At 48.8% G+C, this 21668-nt stretch overlaps 1 protein-coding gene across 2 annotated transcripts in view; it reads left to right on the forward strand.

Moving 5' to 3' along the window:
• The window catches only part of LOC126524347 (unconventional myosin-XVIIIa-like), a 358530-nt gene that overhangs the window by 73735 nt on the left and 263127 nt on the right, over nucleotides 1–21668 (forward strand). For both annotated transcript variants that reach the window (XM_050172677.3, XM_050172676.3), the window contains exons 2-4: nucleotides 11588–12619; nucleotides 16461–16661; nucleotides 21490–21666. In XM_050172677.3, coding sequence (XP_050028634.2) covers nucleotides 11654–12619; nucleotides 16461–16661; nucleotides 21490–21666 — 1344 coding nt within the window. In that variant the 5' untranslated portion in view covers nucleotides 11588–11653. The remainder of the gene's footprint in view (nucleotides 1–11587; nucleotides 12620–16460; nucleotides 16662–21489; nucleotides 21667–21668) is intronic.

Consider the following 21668-nt stretch of genomic DNA (forward strand, 5'->3'; position numbering starts at 1 on the left):
ATGTCCACTCCTGTATGAGCCTTTCAAGGCTTACAGTATTGATAAAAAACTCAGTGCCCTTCCACTCTGTGAAGAAGGATGACCATCGAAGCTGTGCATGTGTGCCCCTTAATGGCGAACTGCACCTCCGCCGCGGGTCGGCCCGGCATTGCACTATTTTCGGGATCAGCCCACGTATGGGGAGTGCTTAACGCATGCTTCACCTCCGCCGCGCGTCGGCCCCGCGCTGCACTATATTCGGGATCGGCCCACGTAGGGTGAGTGCTTAACACCGGCTTCACCTCCGTCGCGGGTCGGCCCGGCGTTGCACTATCTGCGGGATCGGCCCACGTATGGGGAGTGCTTAACGCCGGCTTCACCTCCGTCGCGGCCTGGCCCGCTATTGCACTATCTGCGGGATCGGCCCACGTATGGAGAGTGCTTAACGCCTGCTTCACCTCCGCCGCGGGTCGGGCCGGTATTGCACTACCTCCGGGATCGGCTCACGTATGGGGAGTTTTTTTCTTACGACACGAAAATTTCCTTGGACGGTAGAGGTATACTGCTTCGCTGTTATGAATAAAAATTAATGAATTATTGAGCAAGATGTTTTCTGTTACAAGCGTATCGCGCAAAAGGTGCCTCTGCTCAAATACCGTGGCTCGATATCCTGCACCTGAGTCATTTGGAACACTGCTCACTTGCATCGGTATTTCTCTCGCAACTCAAGGGCTGTAATCCCTTATACCAGCCGTTGTTTCTTTTTTTCTGACTACGCAGATTTTAAAAAGAAATCGCCCTGGCAGGTAGCATAATTGTAGTCCTTCAGCTAGATTACTCGAAAAGGCAGACATTACTTGCACGAGAAATCGAAATGCATTTAATTGACTAATTAGAACTAATTCATAAATCAACTATTAAATAATTAATTTGAGGTACATATTTGGATTTACGAATGGAAACCGATCAGTTCGTGAGGAATTTCCACTTAGAACGAATTTTCGATATGACACCACTATTGAGATACTCATCCCAAAGATGCATTCATATATTCATTCCCGAAACGCCAATTTCATCGAAATTTGGTCGTTAACAAGATTTATCATTGCAGTACTACTCTCAAAGTGTGCGACGAAATGCATGGGCATTCCAATTACTCTTGTGTTTCAATGCATAAAACGACGGTTTGCTAAAAAAAAAAAAAAGTAAGGGCAGCAATAATCTGTTCTTACTGCAAGTTTCACGGCGCATATATCGAAAGCAGTGAAATCCCTAGAATTTGTTCCAAGTGGATATGACTTGCAAGTTCACCGGCTACAATTCGTTAATTGCAATATGAGCCGCAATTTGATTAGTTAGAATGTTTGTAACGTATTCTTGGTAATTTGTCGATCACGCATTTTAATTTCTCGTGCGAGTAAGTTCCGCCGCTTCGAGTAATCCAGCTGAAGGACTACACTTACGCTATCGGCCGGAAGTGAAATAAAATTATGTTTGGTCTAAAAAAAGGCACCCCATATATTTGAACAGAAATGATTATTCGAGAAATTCAAGCAGTGAATTCTTGAATTGAATTGCAAGGACTACTCGATCCGGATCGGAATATTAGCACGCCTCTAGATACAGCTATAAAAAAAAAAAAACAAGGAAAATTACATCAAACCAAGACGGTAAGCTCATTAGGGAATCATGCTGGTGAGGCTTCTTCGCAAGCTAATGTTTGTAGACCGCTTTTAAGCGCCTGTTCCTGCGCTTAGCATCGGCGTCCCTCGGCGTAACCGAGCGAACGAACACAGCGAAGGATGAAAGAGCGAACCCGGAGCGCAGCAGGGGATGAAAGATGGCGATAGCGAAGAGAGCGCGAGGAAGAAAGCTGAGGTGGAGGTGTAGTGGAAGCATGATGGGAGGAAGAGGGTGCGGTGAAAGTGTGAGAAGAAAAGCGTAGTGCTGCGCAAGACAGACTGTGCGGCGACGACTGCTACGAGATGGCACCAGAGTAGTGCGCCGTCGTCTGTTCACCAATGGCATGCCACGATTGCGTCCACCAATACCGTATACGGAAACAAAGCGCTGCGTGAGCGGATGTCTGTCTGCGGCGGCTGCTGTGAATCGCGCCCACCGGTCACCCACGCGCTGCCTCTCGCGATCTTACGAGGCAGTCGAGCCACACTTCGCTCCATTAAAGTCGAAGACTGAGCGAGTAGGTAACCATTCATGGTGCAGCGCTCACAAATCGACGAACAACGAAGCAGAAACAAACGGGACAGGCGCTGGATACTCACTACCACACAATGAACTCATGAAAGGCGTAAAAAATGTGCATATGCGACTACAATGACGAATACGCATTCTATGAAACTTGCGGCATCTCAGTCGAATCTTTTCTCAAGCTGTTATCTTTTTGCCTTAAATCCACTGTTGTCCAGCGCAACAGTAGCATGTAAAACACACCTTCAATTAGTAAACGAGAAGAAAGGGGGTTAACCGAGGGTCCCGATTTTCTTAGTCATATCATAAGAAGCCAACAAACATTGACACCAAGGACAACATAGGGGAATTTACTTGTGCTTAATCAATGAAATAAAGAAACGAAGAATTAATGGAAATTAAAGTGGATGAAAAAACAACTTGCCGCAGGTGGGAACCGAACCCGCAACCTTCGCATTTCGCGTGCGATGCTCTACCAATTGAGCTACCGCGGCGCTGTTTTCCCATCCACTTTCTTGGGTATTTATGTGTCCTAGTAGAACCCTGGGAGTGTTAGCCAGCGCCACCAGACACAGACCTTGGCGGCGGACGTGGGACGTCCTTTTTGCCGCAGGCGTCACGAGAACGTGATCTTTTTGGGTGAAGGCAACTGGTCAATAAACCCACATATGCTACCTGAAGGCATCAATGTAGCCGGATTCGAGACCCTCGTTAAGTAATAAACGAGAAGAAAGGGGGTTAACCGAGGGTCCCGATTTTATTAGTCATATCATAAGAAGCCAACAAACATTGACACCAAGGACAACATAGGGGAATTTACTTGTGCTTAATAAAGCACAAGTAAATTAAGCACAAGTAAATTCCCCTATGTTGTCCTTGGTGTCAATGTTTGTTGGCTTCTTATGATATGACTAATAAAATCGGGACCCTCGGTTAACCCCCTTTCTTCTCGTTTATTACTTAACGAGGGTCTCGAATCCGGCTACATTGATGCCTTCAGGTAGCATATGTGGGTTTATTGACCAGTTGCCTTCACCCAAAAAGATCACGTTCTCGTGACGCCTGCGGCAAAAAGGACGTCCCACGTCCGCCGCCAAGGTCTGTGTGTGGTGGCGCTGGCTAACACTCCCAGGGTTCTACTAGGACACATAAATACCCAAGAAAGTGGATGGGAAAACAGCGCCGCGGTAGCTCAATTGGTAGAGCATCGCACGCGAAATGCGAAGGTTGCGGGTTCGGTTCCCACCTGCGGCAAGTTGTTTTTTCATCCACTTTAATTTCCATTAATTCTTCGTTTCTTTATTTCATTTATTAAGCACAAGTAAATTCCCCTATGTTGTCCTTGGTGTCAATGTTTGTTGGCTTCTTATGATATGACCTTCAATTAGTGGTATTTGTTAAACCGCTATTTTGCATGTCAGAGCCGCCGCGCCGCTCTGGAACCCTTTCGACCACGAACAAGGGTGTTGCAGGTCATATTGCACGCGACTGTACATACAGAATAAGCGGCGAGTGTATAGGATATAGAGTGGCACCCGTACTAAGCGAGATTTTTTGGGCCGTGTTGATAGGCAGTTAGTGGTGGGCCTTGCTGAAATGGTAAAACATGTGTTTCGGTATTTCAACGATTTCTTGGTAATGTTTCGCAGCCAAGATTATAGCCGGCAATGTGCGAACATTCTCGAAGTATTTAGCGAATGTGGGCTGCGTGGCTTAAGTTCACTGTAGAAATGGTGCAAGAAAAAGTGAAATTAAGTTCCTGGACTTACAATTGGAATTCTTACTGACGCATCGCTGGCGCTAGCACCCCACAACTTTGACACCGTTGTTGATTTACAGTTTAAGTCTCTCTATGATAATAAAACAAGGTATGGCACTTTCCTGTATTAGGTCAGCTTTAGGAAAAACGTGCGTTAATGGACTGCTTGTTAGTTTTCACGGGCAGGTAGAAAGGCTAACACAGGCAGGCTACTCAGCTCACATTATCTCCGGGGCTTGTGAAAAAAATGTTGAAATCAAGTAAGTCCAACTAACGAGCGACACGAGATAAAGAAAACGGTCGCAGACTGAAATGCGTGGTTTTTCCATACGCACGAAAGCTTTCGCATGGCTTAAAGAATGTTGCGAAGCGCTGTGGAGTAGACGTCGTCGCTTTTTTATCCAATAAAGTGTTGGCAATGGGTGCTAAAGTAAATAAGGAAGTAAACATTTCAGCAAAGTTTCCCTAAAATACTTGTGGCATTAAGCATGCGCCTAAGTATGTTGTCTGTGAATTTGGCGTAGTTCATCAGGTACCGCTTTCCTGCAGAATTATGTATATTGGCCCAAGCGGAAGGTGTGTCAGTGTAAGGCTCAGTGAGCACAAACGATCACTGGCTGATCTCAAGCCATCTCACCTAGCAGGTCACTGCCGAGAACGCGGTTGTACCCCACATTTCAGCGACACTATGGTCTTATCGACGCACGGAGCCCAGTCTGCGCGTGAAATAATCGAAGCATTTCAGATCAGAAAAAAAAAAAGGGTGGATGGATGTGTTAGTCAATCGTTGATTCGGCTATGGGACAAGTAATTTGAATATTTGTTGAGCACATGTGGCAGCGTCAGATAGGAGCTGACGGTGCGCTTCAGATTTGGAGCATGCGCCAAGAAGACAGCAACGCTTCGGATGGTTCGTCACGTGTTCAAAGATTACGGATTGCTTTCTTGCTTAACGTTTTTTTTTATCAAAATAAACGTCAATTGAGAGTCAGTGCCTGCCCGCGTGTTTCTGCTTCATCCTTCGGCGATTTGTGAGCGTTGCACAAAAATACATCGTGAACGCTTCGCTCCGTTTGCAACATGCCGCACGGGACGGATTGTCCACGCCAGCCAGTATATCGCCAAATTAAAACACGTATTATGCTGCACCCAAATTTCACATTAGGCAGTCTCGTAATCGTCAGCGAATATTTCTTTAACTTATCAAATTATGTAAAGCCATCGAGGCAGCTTGAAATAGATCATATATATACCTGCCTATAGCACTTATGTTAACGAATGCGACTTACGCAATGACGTCTCTACGCGACATGAACGCTATGTGGTGCCCGTTGTTGGAATCTCAGCGCTGCCACCAGTTATTGGAATTTCAGCGCTGACGCCCGTTGTTGCAAATGGGTCGCAAGCCCCAAGGGTAGCGTTGGCCTGGCGGCCTGGGGCACAACTGGAAGCATCCGAAGGTCCCGGCAAAGCATGAGTCGACTGGTAACAGAACAACTTGTTTATTCTAGCATCGCAAAAGAGCGGCCGGTCAGGTCGACCGAAGTGGAGAGACGGGAGAGCACGCTACTCAACGCAAGAAATCGGAGCCTCTCTCCTGGCGTCCGGGGGCAGCTGCTCTTATACTCTCGGAGTTGAGGGCAAGAGGGAACGCCTCGATAGAGGCGCACGTGACTGGGCACGGACAGGCTGAGAGACATGTTGAGACGAGTGTAGTGACGCATCCGCCGAGCCGGCGCCGGTCAGACCTCCTCGCTTCACACTTGGGGAGCTCCTCTCCCCGGCTGCCGCGCTTTGACAAGCGTGGGCACCAACATGCACACACACACACACACGCACACTTGAAGACACGTGGCACTGAAACATGCCTGGACGCGCGTGGCGGGGAGGCGTATCGGCGGCGCTGAACGGGCCAAAATGTCCGCCGCTTTGGACGAAGCCCCGGCGTCCGTTGCATCCGCGCCGGCTATACCGCGCGTCGTAGGCGAAACGTAACAGACCGCCCCGCCGGGGGAAGGAGATCCCGATGGTCAGGGGACTGCATCCGCTGTCCGGAGGGATGTCGCTCGATGATGCTCATAACCGAAGTCGGGCGTCCTTCGGCGTTTCTTGAGCGCAGCGCACAGATAAGGCCTCGTTCTCTCGTTCAGGTTCACACAGGACACTGCAAAGTGACTTCGGGAGAGTTGACATTTTTGTTCTCGTTCCCGGCAAGCGTTAGAACTACGCCGAAACTCAACCGCTCAGTCAGCAAGCACGAAACAACCCTCACTAAGCCCTGCCAGGCTCTTTCCCTTTTATACCACTGCCTAGTTCCTTACAGTAGTCTAGCAGCACTCAGAACGCGTCCACAAATCGGAAAATTGCACTAGAAAGCACATCATCACTTTGAAACACTACACAAAAGCAATATGTTAAAAATCCTGCCTCAGGAAGAAAAACAGCAGTAACAAACAATTTTGAGGCTGATTCCTACGTTAGGGGCTTCGACTTAAGCCATCGGCGTTACCGTTGAGACTCCCCTTTTTGTAACGCACCTCAAAGGAATATTGTTGCAAAGCGAGGCTCCAGCGCAGGAGGCGGCCATTTGTGGAAGAGATAGTCTGCAGCCATTGGAGAGGGCAGTGATCCGTCTCGAAGCATGCGAAGCGGAGAACGCAGCGAGCGACCGTACACTAGCTCAGCTGGCGAAAACCCCGTAGCCGCATGCGGCGCGGTCCTCAATGCAAACATCACCCCAGGCAGACACAGCTCCCAGTCAGTTTGCTCAAACCACAATGCTCTCAACACGCGCTTCATGACGGAGTGGAGCTTCTCAACGGAATTCGACTGTGGGTGGTACACTGAGCTGTCTAACAGCTTTACCCCATACCTTTCGAGAAAGGCTGTCGTCAAAGGGCTAGCAAACACTGTGTCCTGATCTGACTGGATTTCCGCAGGAAAACCAACTCGCGCAAATATGGACAGTAGTGCATTGACTATCTCAACTGAGCTGAGTTCTTTAAGCGGCACTGCTTCAGGGAACTTTGTCGCTGGGCAGATCACAGTCAAAATGTGTCTGTACCCCGTGGCTGTTACCGGCAGAGGTCCCACTGTATCAATAACGAGCCGTCTAAAAGGCTCCGTAATGATAGGTACCAACTTCAACGGCGCCCTCGATTTGTCCCCTGGTTTGCCCACCCGCTGACAGGTGTCACATGTCCTCACAAAGTGGTCTGCGTCCCGAAAACACCCTGGCCAATAGTACTCTTGCAAGAGACGGTCCTTAGTTTTCTTAACTCCTAGGTGTCCGGACCACGAACCCCCATGCGACAAGCGCAACAGATCCTGACGGTAGCACTGAGGCACGATCAGCTGATCGAACTCCACTCCCCTGCGGTCTAGATACTTCCGGTACAGGACCCCACCTCTTTCCACAAAACGAGCAGTTTTCTTGGCGATACCTTGCTTGACATTGCAGCATATGTTTTCTAGGCTGCCATCCTTTTTTTGCTCGGCTATCAAAGCCGACCGACTGACTTTTAGCAACCTATTAAGTCCGTCTGACGTAGGCGCGATGAGCAAATCTGCAGATAGCTCTTCTAACTTTCCCGTGTCGGGCATTTCCTCTCCAGTATCTGGTGCCTTCAACGCTACAGGCTCGATTTTATTCAGTTCGGACGTGCTCTGGATATCAGCTTGCTGCGCCTCTGACCCTTTCTCATTGTTCGACAACGTCGGCCCCGCAACTACCGCCTTTGCAGCGAGCTCCCGAACCTTCGATCTGGTTAAGGCCTCAACGCTAGCCTCACCAAACAAAAGCCCCTTCTCGCGCAGGAGGTGATCGGACCTGTTCGAAAATAGGTACGGGTACTGGGGGGGCAGCATAGATGACACTGCGGCCTCCGTCTCAAGAGCTCCGAAAGGTCTTCAATAAGCACTTTTGCTACGGGCAGACACACGCTATGAGCTTCCACGGCTTGCTTGATCCATGCACACTCGCCCGTGAACATATCGGGTTCTACGTAAGAGGGGTGAACTACATCCATTGTAGCTGCGGAATCGCGAAGCACTCGGCACTCTTTCCCGTTCACGAGGAGGTCTCGCATGTAAGGCTCGAGAAGCTTCATGTTCTCGTCAGTGCTGCATAATGACAAAAACACGACTTTTGTTTTTGTTTCTGGACACTGCGCCGAAAAGTGACCCGGCTTCTGACACGTATAACACACGCGCACTTGCCTCGTCTCGAACCGTTTTCTGCGTTCGGCTTCGGCTGCCGCCGTCTCCTTAGGTTCGGTCGGACACTGCGCCGAAAAGTGACCCGGCTTCTGGCACGTATAACACACGCGCGCTTGCCTCGTCTCGAACCGCTTTCTCATGGGCGCGAACTTCGGCCTCTCAAACTTGGAGCCAAATTCACCCTTTTGTCCGTCCTTAGCTCCGCGAGCCCGACGCGTCACAAACTCCTCGGCTAGCTCAGCGGCTCTAGCCACCGTACTAACGTCTGGCCTATCGAAGACCCAGTACCGCACGTTCTCAGGTAACCGACTATAAAACTGTTCCAGCCCGAAACACTGCAGAACTTTGTCGTGGTCACCAAACGCTTTCTCTTCTTTGAGCCACTCCTGCATGTTTGACATAAGCCTGTAGGCAAACTCTGTATATGACTTACTTCTGCCTTTCTCATTTTCCCGAAACTTCCGACGGAACGCCTCCGCTGACAGCCTGTACTTTTTTAGCAGACTCGATTTCACTTTGTCGAAATCCTCTGCCTCCTCTCTATTCAAGCGAGCGACTACGTCGGCCGCCTCGCCGGGTAACAAAGTGAGCAAGCGCTGTGGCCACGTTTCCCGAGAGAACCCCTGCTTCTCGCACGTTCGCTCAAAGTTAACCAGGAACAAACCAATGTCCTCTCCAAGCTTAAACGGCCGCATCAGGTCAGTCATTTTGAACAATACTCGTTCTCCTGCACCGTGTGCCTGACTTCCATTACGAGCCCGTTCCATCTCTAACTCGAGACGCTTCATTTCCAAAGCGTGTTGACGGTCGCGCTCTCTTTCTTTCTCTTGTTGCTCTCGTTCTATCTGTTCTTTACGTTCACGCTCTTCTTTTTCTTTCTGTTCTTTTCGTTCACGCTCATCTTTCTCTTTCTGTTCTTTAAGTTCACGCTCCTGTCTCTCTTTCTGTTCTTTAAGTTCGCGCTCCTGTCATTTTGCCCTCTCCTCAATGGTCTCAAGGCATTCCGACAGCTCGTCATCCTCCGCTTCTAACTCAAGAATAGCCCTTAGCAGTTCTGGTTTTCTGAGTTTGTCTGAGACATCCAGACCCAGCTCTCTTGCAAGCTCCAGCAATTTCGGTTTGCGCAACGACTTCAAATCCATGGCTGCTCTGAATGCTGCTTTCTCTACTGCCTACTATTGTCTTGCCGCAAACTAACCCGGCAGCAACGACAACCACAATTACCAGCTCTGTTTCTGACACTAACAAAAGCCTGGCAAAACTCAGAAGAAGAAAGTCCCGCACTCACCAAACCTCGCAGCCAAGAATTCAGCGCAGTCGTTCCGCTGCAGGCAACCAGTCATCACACAGGGCTCGTTGCACTGCTCCCGGATGGTCGTTGTGCTGCTCAGCATACAGTCAACCGCATCTCTTCGCTGCTGGCCTCCGTTGTCGCGATCCCACCGCTGCCACCAGCTGTTGGGGTCTCGGTGCTGGCGCCCGTTATTGCGAATGGGTCGCAAGCCCCAAGGGTAGCGTTGGCCTGGCGGCCTGGGGCACTGGAAGCATCCGAAGGTCCCGGCAAAGCATGAGAAGACTGGTAACAGAACAACTTGTTTATTCTAACATAGCAAAAGAGCGGCCGGTCAGGTCGACCGAAGTGGAGAGACGGGAGAGCACGCTACTCAACGCAAGAAATCGGAGCCTCTCTCCTGGCGTCCGGGGGCAGCTGCTCTTGTACTCTCGGAGTTGAGGGCAAGAGGGAACGCCTCGATAGAGGCGCACGTGACTGGGCACGGACAGGCTGAGAGACATGTTGAGACGAGTGTAGTGACGCATCCGCCGAGCCGGCGCCGGTCAGACCTCCTCGCTTCACACTTGGGGAGCTCCTCTCCCCGGCTGCCGCGCTTTGACAAGCGTGGGCACCAACATGCACACACACACACACACACGCACACTTGAAGACACGTGGCACTGAAACATGCCTGGACCCGCGTGGCGGGGAGGCGTATCGGCGGCGCTGAACGGGCCAAAATGTCCGCCGCTTTGGACGAAGCCCCGGCGTCCGTTGCATCCGCGCCGGCTATACCGCGCGTCGTAGGCGAAACGTAACACCGTATACTGTGCCCGCTTTGCGACGCTTTTCGAACCCATGCAGTGTCAGTGAGATCGCACATCGTGCACCGTGTTATCACTCTAGCTGCCCTATGCTTCTCAGACATGCGGCGAGAAATCTTTTATGTACAAGGGTGATCAAAAGTTTCCAGGCCACAGCTTGCGCGAACACGTTGACTTCGTGCCCGTGTGGCGTGTCATGTATTGAACTATAAGAGCCCCAGGGTCTTCGAGAAGAGGGTAAGCGCCACTGTTTTGCATCACCCACAGCTTCCGAGTGCCAAAATTACTCCAGGGGCTCCGCAGCTTGCTTGGCAGTGAATGTTGTACTCGTTTTGGCCTGGGAACTTTTGACCACCCCTGTTCCTCTGCATGGCGTGTTCCAGCGATCGCATGCTGTGCGTGATTATTCCGTCGACTCCTTTGCTTCGCAAATCTTCGCAACGTCAAGCAGCGCTATGCCAAGCCACTTGTATACCATGTAAGGTGCTTGCCCCATTAAGGTGCTTGAGCCCCCATGAAAACAAAAATAGAACAGATAAAATGCGAGAATTAAGGATGGACCAAGTATGTTACATCATTTGTAGATTATTTTACAGTGAAAAAACTACTAAGTATCTGTCTTCCGCAGAACTTGAGCTTCGACCCACAGTCCACGCTACTATGCATATATAGTGCATGTGCAATCTCTGCTGAAGCACCTTAGCTGTTAATTGCTACGGACACTGTCAGTATCTGGCGCGTGACACCTTGGATCTACACACGTGCCACACACGTTATAGGATGAGCGTGAAGCGTCATAGTTCTTTTCGTTGCCCCTGGCGAGTGTTTATATGTGTGAGAAAGTTGTTGAATCTTATAACTACACAGCACCCTGTAGCACTGACATAGCGTCGTGGGTTTCGGTGTGGCAAACTCGTGTGACTGGGTAGATCGCACTGCATTAGCATTTAATTATTTTGATGCATGCCTGAGCGGTTTGAAAAACTGTCTAATTTGAAAGATGTAGTTAACTAAATAACGTTTATTTCACGGTTATGCACTGTTTAGACAATGTATTACGTGAAACATCTGTGTCATATTAGGGAAGGCTGACTCGCAGTGACTAAGGGTCTAAAACTGAAAGTTAAAGCGCGAGAGTTGGTCAGCAGTACAAATAGTACCGCCATTTTCAGTTGAGAGAGAGAGAGAGAGATGTGGCGGCTCGCGTGCCCACGAAGGCTGCGCCTCGGCGTGACAAGAATCGTGCACTCGAATTGTATTTTGAATCTCGATAGTTTAGTCTTGGCCAGGTAGGCTTACAAAAATATTTTTCCTTGCGCCCTTCAGGTAGCCCCGGGAGCCCTCGTCTAACGCGAACACGGAGGCCACGGGGTGCCCCGCCGAGGAGCAGCCATGTTTCCCTGGAAGAAGGCCAAGGACAAGGAGGACAAGTCAAAGCGGCGGGGAGGCGGCGGGGACGACAAGAAGTCTTCGGGAAAGCTGTCCAGCAGCGAGTTCCGCCGACGGAATCTGGTCATCTCCGGGCCGATCCCGGCGCCGGGCAGCGGGCTCGTGTCGCCGCTCGCCGAAGAGGAGGACTTCTCCGACCACAGCGGAAGTGGGGGCACCCTGCCCCACGACTCCTCCTCCCCCTCGCCCGTGCAGCAGGACGGCGGCCACAGTAAGAGGCCTCCGCCGGTACCTCCCAAGAAGCCGGCGGTGGCCCGGACCCTGAGCGTGCCCAAGTCCAAGCCCCCGGACAGGCCCGCGCCGCGGTCAACGAGTTTGACGGCTCAGCCTCTGGTGGACGCCTTCAAGACGGCGGTGCGCAACGGGCACCCGCCGGCAGAGGTCGAGTACGGCGAGCTGCAGCATCGCTTCGCGGCCATCCGGAGGGCCTCGCAGGGCGCGCCGGGTCCCGGGCAGGCGGTGCGCAGCTGGCCCCTGCCACCGATCCGCACGGCGGCCCGGTGCCCGCAGCCGCGCGTGCTGAGCGTGGCGCGGCAGCCGTCGGGCGACTTCGGCTTCTCACTGCGCCGCTCGGCCCTCTCCGACGGCCTGGCCGCCGGCGAGGAGCGCCGCCGCACGCTCATGTTCGCCGAGCCGAGCACGCTTCCCGGCGGCGGCGGCAGCGCGACGGGCCTTCTGCCGGGCGACCGGCTGCTCGAGGTGAACGGCGTGAGCGTAGACGACCGGTCGCGCGAGGAGGTCATCGAGATGGTGCGCTCCTCCGGCGACCGCGTGCTGCTCAAGGTCCAGCCGTTACCCGAGCTGTGCGAGATCGTGGCCCGCGTGGCCGGGGTGCAGGGAGCCACCCTCGGAGGAGGCAGCAACCGGACCCTGTCCCGCACGGGCAGCCGCCGACACAAGGCACTCGGGGTGGGTTCGCTTCGTTTCTCACTGCTGCTGCTAATCACTGTCCCAAGCAGCGGGAGAGCATGTGTTCAAAATACCTGTACCAATATCTTCTTCTCATTTGCCTCAAAATTCGATGACTTTGCAAGTCCCCAGCAGCTACGGAGCACCTGACCAAGGCGGTGGTCAGACCTGTAATTCAGCACAGGGTGTTAAGGATCTCTGGACCTGGACAGGCCGTCAATAGAAACTGACCCTGGGGACCTTTAACACCCGAACTTTCTCGAGTGAGGCTAGCTTAGCAGGAGCCTTTGAGGAACTATCAGGCGTTGTTTGGGATATCATTGGCTTTAGTGAGGTTAGAAGAACTGATGAGGCTTATGCAGGGCTTACTATTGGCCACGTCCTCTGCTATAGAGGACTCGCAGATGAGAAGTTAGACAGAGTAGACACTGATGAATTCTACAGCATTAATGAGAGGGTAGCAGTAGTCATAATCAAACTTAATAAGTATGGACTAAAGATGGTGCAAATCTATGCTCCAACCTCCAGTCATGATGATGATGAAGTAGATCAATTTTATGAAGGTGTGGAATTAGCCATGAGAAGAGTGCAGACACAGTATACTGTAGTAGTGGGCAACTTAAAAAAATAAGTTATAGGGTTTTACGGGCCAAAACCACTTCCTGATTATGAGGCACCCTGTACTGGAGGACTCTGGAAATTTGGACCATCTGGGGTTCTTTAATGTGCACCTAAATGTAAGTACACAGGTGTTTTCGCATTTCGCCCCCATCGAAATGCGGCTGCTGTGGCCGGGATTCGATCCCGCAACCTTGTGCTCAGCAGCCCAGCACCATAGCCACTGAGCAACCACGGCGGCTAGTGGGCAACTTCAATGCAAAAGTGGAGAAAAAGCAGGCTGGTGAACAAGCAATTGGCAACTACGGCATCGATTCTAGAAACACTAGAGGAGAGATCTTGGTAGAATTCTCGGAAAGGAATAAGCTGTGAATACTGAACACGTTCCTCAGGAGGCTTAGCAACAAAAAGTAGACCTGGAAAAGCTCTTATGGTGAAACAGGAAATGAAATCATTTTCATACTTTCTGCCAATCCCAGCATAGTGCAGGTTGTAGAAGTGTTAGGTAGAGTAAAGTGCAGTGATCATAGGTTGGTGAGGTCTAGGATTCACCTCAATTTGAAGAGAGACAGAGTAAAATTGGTCGGGAAGGAACAGGCCAACCTAGGTGCAGTAAGAATAAAGCAGACCAATTCAGGCTGGCAAACAAATATGCTGCACTAAACAGAGAGATGAAGATGACATAGAAGTAATGAATCAAACCATAACTAGGCTAGCTTCAGAAGCAGCAAATGAAGCCGGAGGTAAAGCACCAAGGCAACCAGTAGATGAGCTCTCCCAAGTAACTGAGGACCTAATAAAGAAACGACAAAGAATGAAAGTGTCCCAACTAATGAGATCAGATAGAATTGGAAGTGTCAGAACTGATCACCAAGGAGAAAGTAAGGGGTATTCGAAATTATAATGTGAGAAAGACTGAGCAAGCAATAAAAAATGGATGCAGTGTGAAATCGGCGTAGGACAAGCCAAGATGTATGCACCGAAAGATAAGCAGGGTAATATCATCAGTAATTTCGAAGATATAGTAAAAGCAGCGGAAGAATTATATACTGACCTTTACGGTACTCAGAACAGCCACAATACCTCAATTCGAAGTAGTAATGAAGAAGTTGCGGAGGCTCCTTCTATAGCTAGCGATGAAGTTAGAAAGGCCTTGCAAAACATGAACTGGGGAAAAGTGGCAGGAGAAGATGGGCTAACGGTCGATTTATTCGAAGATGGAGGAGACATCATGCTTGAAAAGCTTGCGGCCCTTTATACAAAATGTCTCACGACTTCAAGGGTCCCAGAGAACTGGAAGAATGTCAGCATTATACTAATCCACAAAAAGGCAGACATTAAGAAATTAAAAAATTGTAGGCCCATTAGCTTACTTTTGGAATTGTGTGAAATATTCACCAAGCTAATTTTAAGTAGAGTAAGGGCAACACTTGACTTCAGTCAACCAAGGGAACAGGCTTGCTTCAGGAAGAAATACTGTACAATGAATCAGATCCATGTAATCAATCAGGTAATCGAGAAATCTGCAGAGTACAAGCAGCCTCTCTATATGGCTTTCATAGATTACGAAAAGGCATGTCATTCAGTAGAGATACCAGCAGTCATAGACGTATTACGTAATCAAGGAGTACAGGACGCTTACGTAAATATCTTGGAAGATATCTACAGAGACCCCACAGCTACCTTAATTCTCCACAAGAAAAGTAGGAAGATACCTATAAAGAAAAGGGTCAGACAAGGAGACACATCTCTCCACTGCTATTCACTGCATGCTTGGAAGAAGTATACAAGCTATTAAACTGCTAAGGCTTAGGAGTAAAGATCAACGGCGAATATCTCAGCAACCTTCATATTTGCAGATGACAGTGTCCTGTTTAGCAACGCTGGGAACGAGTTACAACAAATGATTGAAGACCTTAACAGGGAGAGCTTAAGAGCGGGGTTGGAAGATTAATATGCAGAAAAACAAAGATAATGATCAGTAGCCTGGCAAGGGAACAAGAGTTCAGGATTGCCAGCCAGCCTCTAGAGTCTGTGAAGGAATACGTTTACCTATGTCAATTACTCACTGGAGACCCTGATCATGAGAAGGAAATTTTACAGAAGGATAAAAATGGGTTGGAGCACATATGGCAGACATTGTCAGATCCTGACTGGAAGCTTACCATTATCATTAAAAAGAAATGTGTACAATCAGTGCATTCTACCGGTGCTAACATAGGGAACAGAAACTTGGAGACTGACAAAGCTCGAGAACAAGTTAAGGACCACGCAAAGTGCGATAGAACGAAGAATTTTAGGCATAGCATTAAGAGACCAGAAGAGTGCGATGTGGATCAGAGAGCAAACAGGGATAGCCAATATTCTAATTGGCATTAAGAGAAAGAAATGGAGCTAAGCAGGTCATGTAATTTGTAGGTTACATAACTGATAGACCATTAGAATTACAGAATAGGTGCCAAGAGAACGGAATACTAGTCGAGGATGGCAGATGACTAGGTGAGGCGATGAAATTATTAAATTCACAGGCGCTAGTTGGAATCGGTTGGCTCAGGACAGGGATAATTGTAGATCGAAGGGAGAGGCCGTCGTCCTGCAGTGGACAGAAAATAGGCTGATGATAACAAGTGAAAGCTGAATTTTTATTTGCTTCAAATTTGAACCCCACCGCAGACTACTTTACCCTACGATTCTGAACATATAGAAAGCCCTACAGTCAAAAGACTTGTCACTTCAGTTTTCCATTACCAGTTCAATATTTCTGTGTCTCTCATTTCTCTCCTACATTAAGCCAAATTCAAGAGAGTTGAATTTACCCAATCTTGTTTTGTGTGTGCACAGGGTTGTTGCCATTATGCAAAAGGTCAATAGGAGACTCAAACAGCTTGGGTCCTAGCAACAACCAAGCAGAGCTTAGTTTCTTTCGTATACTGGGCCACTTGGGTTCCCTAATCTAAAACTGATGCTACTTCTCACTCGCACCTGCAGTGTCATTCACATAGTCTAATTGCTCCCACAAGTGGTAAGGGAGGGGGGAAGAACAAACGAGATAAAGGCGATCCCACATGTTTCATAGGAAAAGTGAAGTAAAGCCAAGAGAATGATGAAAAGCAGACTTGTAGTCTCGCTTATTTTCCAGTCATAAGCCATCGCTCGATTTGTGCACAGGTTTTTGCTTAGTTGTATGCCAGTTACGTGAATGCGATCATTGATGCTACTTCAGGCCAAGACAGACGAGGAGATAGCAGCAGAGCGGCTCTGGATGAAGTCTGAGAAGGTGTGGGTGCTGTTCAAGGGTGGCTACACGGGTGCATCCTTGGTGTCGGGCACTTCACCTTCGCCGACTGAAGAGGAAGGGAAGCTGCGTGTCCGCCTGGATGCCACGGGCGAAGTGGTGTCGGTGGATGAGAACGACGTCGAGAAGGTATACTGTGTTCCACTTTGAGATTCTTTTGTACCAAAAATGCAAAAGATCCCTCCGCCCCCCATGGTTTCATAATCTGTAGTGTGATGTAGAAGTTTCATTAAGTTTTGCTGCTTGAAAACACATATCTGACTATTGCTTTACTTTTCCTTTCTTTTCAAAATAAACTTTTCAAATAAACATTCACGCATCAACTTTTCAAAATAAACCAATAGGCTGTTAGGCAAGCGTTTCGACGTCACGAACAGGTGTATGGGCATTGGCTGATGCACACGTGCTTGCATGCCGGCCGATGATGAATACTGAAGATTTTTTTTGGATACACGAATTGCATGATCTTATTAATTTCATCTTTTTTCTTTTGAGAGGTGATTGAAATAGCATAGCTTTGTGCGCAGTTCTAGCTACAGTGCAGAAAATCTTGCACGGTGTATACTCTAGTGGAAGAACAATTTCTTACTTCCTCTGTGGTATGCACGTGGTAGGTGATGCATGATGATGTGGCAAAGGAAAATTAAGAGCCGTTTTGCACTGAGGGGCTTTTATGTGTCTGGGGAGGATACAATTTTAGTTTGAAGTGTGCATTCATTTCGCAGTGTATTTCATTACAGCTACACAAATTTCAAACTTATGTTATATGTATGGTGCCATTGTTCTTTTTTATATAATTGAGATTGCCTTTATTTTGATGAAAAATAGAAAAAGAAAGTGGATTCATCAAGAAGGCTTGGTAGTAGGGTTGTGCAAATACCAAATACTCGTAGATGTTGAATTGAATAAAAAAAAATGCCAAATATTGAATATCATGAAATTTAGCATGAACTTTAATTCCACTTATTTGTGCGCAAGAAAACATGGTGCTACGCATGCTCGGGAATCTACTAGCTATGCATAAATATAGAATTTTTTTCCCATCCATACAGTGTGTGTTAAATAGAATTGAGTGCCTTTTTTTTTTTCTCTCTGAAGCTGTAGAAGTACTGAAGTTGGGTACTGAATACCTTAGGAGATTTTCAGTTTAATAGTGCGCCTGTGTCCCTATGGTGAACTAGAACTACCGTATATACTTTATTCTAACGCGCCCTCGATTGTAACGCGCACCCGTTTTGCATGACCTGACCAAAAAATAAAAAAATGAAAACCTCCATTGTAATGCACACCCGTTTTCCATGACAAAAAAAAAAAAAAAAAGAGTAGAAAATTATGATACCGCACACCTCGTGCTTTCATATAGAAATAGTACTATTTTCTCTCGTTTGGAAAAAACAGATTTATTCCCAATACACTAAAGTTGCGATGAATAAAAACACAAATGGAACCGGTGTACCTTGCTGTCAAGATTTTCACTGCACCAGTACGAGTCGCGTGGGGCAATAGATATCACTCGTCGCTATCAGACAACTCCTTATTGCTATCAACAGACCGAAGCATTTCATCCTGGGTGCCGTTCATGGCATTCAAAATCCCGCACTTTTTAAAGGCCTTGTTAACCATGGCAGACGGGATCGTGCACCATGCATCTTTCAACCATCCAGCAAAGTCCTGCAGTGAGGCACGCTTCATTTTATTGGCGGGCATGAATTTGTGGCAGCCACTGAAAGCCATTCGGTGTAGAGCACCCAAATTCTATCTTTCACTGGCTTGTTCAAACAAACATCGAGTGGCTGGAGCTGCAATGTCATGCCGCCAGATATCATGACAAGGTCGGTGTTGCATGCAGCCAGCTTGTCCTTGATGCGCTGGTCAAGGTGGCACCGGAACGCGTCGAGCACAAGCATCCCACGTAGACCCAAACTGCCGCCGGGTCTCTTCCGCCAAACGTTATCAATCCAGTCAGTGACCAAGTCTGTGGTCATCCAGCCTTTTTTATTTGCGCGCACAATCACGCCACTCGGAAACGCGATTCCTTTCGGGAGCATCTTCCATCGGAAGATGAGATACGGGGGCAGCTTGTGCCCATCCGCAGTGCAACAAAGCAGTGTGGTGACTCTTGTTTTTTCGTGGCTGGAAGGCAAAACATGCACTTGCTTCGCCCCCTTCTTTTTGACGGTTGTGGTGGCAGGCATGTCAAAGTAGAGCGGCGTCTGATTGGCATTTCCATTCTGTCCGAAGTGGTAGCCGTTTCTATGGCGCAACTTCAAAACGTACCGCTGAAAACTGCAATTTCTCTTCATATTCTTCGGGCAATTTTTGGCATCTCCCTGTCCACCTTCGACCTTCGAAGAGAAAAGCCTCTTCTTTTCATAAAATTTGATAGCCAGCACCTGCTCGCTTCAAAGTCACTCCGTATTAGCCCTTTCTGCAGGGCTAACTGCATCACCCATACTTTGAGCAGATTGGTCATCACAGGCCGCTGTGCCACTCGCTGCTCTTACACGTATTCCGCGAGCAGCTCTTCTATTTCAGTGAAGCAGCCCTGCTTTGGTCCATTGAAACCCTTCCTTGTTGCTTTGCCAGCAAAATATTCTCCTTCTGTTTGCCCCAGTCTCGGACGCAAGTTTCGAAAACTCTGAACGCCCGTGATGCCGCCCGATTTCCGTCCGTCTCTGCGCACATGATAACTTTGGTTTTAAATGCGGCATCACGGTGGACTCGGCGTTTCTTTGCAGTCGGCGCTTCCATGCTGATTGAATAAACACAGAAAATGGGAAGACAGGTGGTAGACTAAAGGTTTCTTCGATTCACAAAGAGGTGCATGGCACCACAAACGAAAAGGTGCAGGGGGTGCCAGTTATGGTGTGCCGGGCTGTACCCCCTTACTGCTGGTTCAAAGGTGCACTGCACCGTGGCGGTGTAGAGGTCACCACAGTTCAGCCCTATTTGTTAGGCTGCCACCAGAGTGTGGCGCCCCCTGTGACCTGTGTGTGTGTCTATACATGTTCGGGCCCAGTAAAGGAGGGTCATTCCCTTTTCGTCTAAGCAACTGTCGGTACGTGTCGGTCCGTCCCTGCGTGCCCGTGCCCCGCGGCACTAACCACGCGACAGGTGGCACCTTGCCTTGCACCCTGTTCAATTGAGGACGGAGGTGCAGGGTGCACCCCTGCACCTCGGGGAATCGAAGGCTCAGGTGCAGTTCACCGTGAATAAATGCAGAAGGTGCAGAGAAACTTGGCTGAGTCAAATAGACCTTAGGTTACACCAGTGCCTGGTTACACATACAACATGGAGGTATGCACATGGAGGAAGCTACGGCAGCTAGGCTAGAAGTGCGTACGAGGCGGCCATCTTTTGAATGCCGATGGTGATATGGTAACGCGGATTTAGGGTCATACTCGATTCTAACGCGCATGCAATTTTTGGACCCGTGTTATCGGAAAAAAAGTGCACGTTAGATTCGCGTAAATATGGTAACAGTGATGGGAAAGTCTCAGAAGCCCCGGTGTTTGAAGCGGGAGAGTCATCTGCATTGCATCTATCGCGCTAACAAAAAGGTGTGAATGACAACAGCCCTATGCAATGAGTTATCTCGCTTCTTGAACACAGGATGGGAAGCAAAAATAGGAAATTGTCTTCTTCCTTGATCAGTGTGCTGCACACCTGAAGCTAGTGATGCTTCAGAACATCAAGCTTGTATTTTTGCTCACCAACATGACCACGCACCTGCAACCTCTTCAGGCTGAAGTCATAAGGAATGCGAAGCATTATTTTAAAGGGCTTCTCATGTGCCCCCTTCTCGCCAAAACTGATTGCAAGGACGGTGACTTGCGAATAAGCTTTTATAGCTATGGCTTGGGACCAAGTCACGCCAGTTACGATAGCAAACTGCTTCAGCAAGTGCGGCTTCTTCAGGAGTCCTACACTTTGACTTTGACGAGGCCAGAAACAATGTTCACGCCTTGCTGCTCAGCCACTTTCTTTACACAGTGCGGCACTTTATGCAAGTGGAGAACTACCTGCACCTTTCTGTTGCATTCCTGCTCTTTCTCTTTTTGGCGATCTGTGCCTTTCTTTGCTTGCGCCTCAGACACTTCTTGCAGTGGGGACAGACAGTGCTCTAGACAGACGTTGCATTTGTGATTGAAAGCTTGCCATCTCAGTGTGCGAGCAGCTTTTACTGCACTTCAAAAGCATAGCTTAACAATTCCTCTCTTGATTAGCTTTGAATTGTTGAAAAAAGCAGTGTCTGAGGCTCTTCTCAAACAAATGAGAGGCACATATTGCCAAAAAGAGAAGTAGCAGGAATGCAACAAAAATGTGAACTTATAAAGAATCTGATAAGATGACAAAAACATTCAAAATCCCTTCATGCTCATCGTAAGAACAGTCTACTGTTGCTCATGCGTGTAGTCCATTCTTCATGTATCGTAAGCTTAACTTCTGATGAATTTGCAAGAATTTGTATAAAGCTCTTGTTACTCTTTTTATCACCTTAGCACTTCATCATGCAAAGCAAGAGTGAGTGAATTGTACTGAGGAGCCATATTTGTTTTTTACAATCAGGCAAGTAGCTTCACTGCAAGTTGAACATATTTCTTCTTCACAGGAAAAAGAAAGCCTTTTTCTGCTGCAGGTCTCAGTTGTGATGAGGGGCCGTGGTGGTATATTCTCCTCAGCTGGTTCTCCTTGACCACGGCTGTAAATGTGGAAACGGAATCGTGGATTGCTTGAGCTTGAATGTACGGTACTGCACAAAAACTGTAGTGCCAGGACACATAAGCTTGGAGCTGCCCGTTAGTGCCTCTTTAGGATCGCAGTTGCTACGGTGACACATGCAGACATCTGAAGCTATTATGGAGGTTTCACTATGTGGCTTGCCTTGTGGCACAGCCTGGATACATGTATGGATACCCAGAGCATTTGATGCTCATCATTCTTTGTCGTGATACAGGCGAATCCTCCCGAGCTGGACTTTGTGGAGGACCTGGGCCAGCTGCGGCAGCTCAACGAGGCCGGCATGGTGCATGTCCTGCGGGAGAGGTTTGCCTCGGGACTCGTGCACACCTACGCGGGCTCGGGTCTGCTCCTCTTCAACCCACAGCGGCCGCTGGCCATCTACTCTGACAAGGT

Source organism: Dermacentor andersoni, chromosome 3 (assembly GCF_023375885.2).
Source record: "Dermacentor andersoni chromosome 3, qqDerAnde1_hic_scaffold, whole genome shotgun sequence".
Classification (NCBI taxonomy): Eukaryota; Metazoa; Arthropoda; class Arachnida; order Ixodida; family Ixodidae; genus Dermacentor; species Dermacentor andersoni.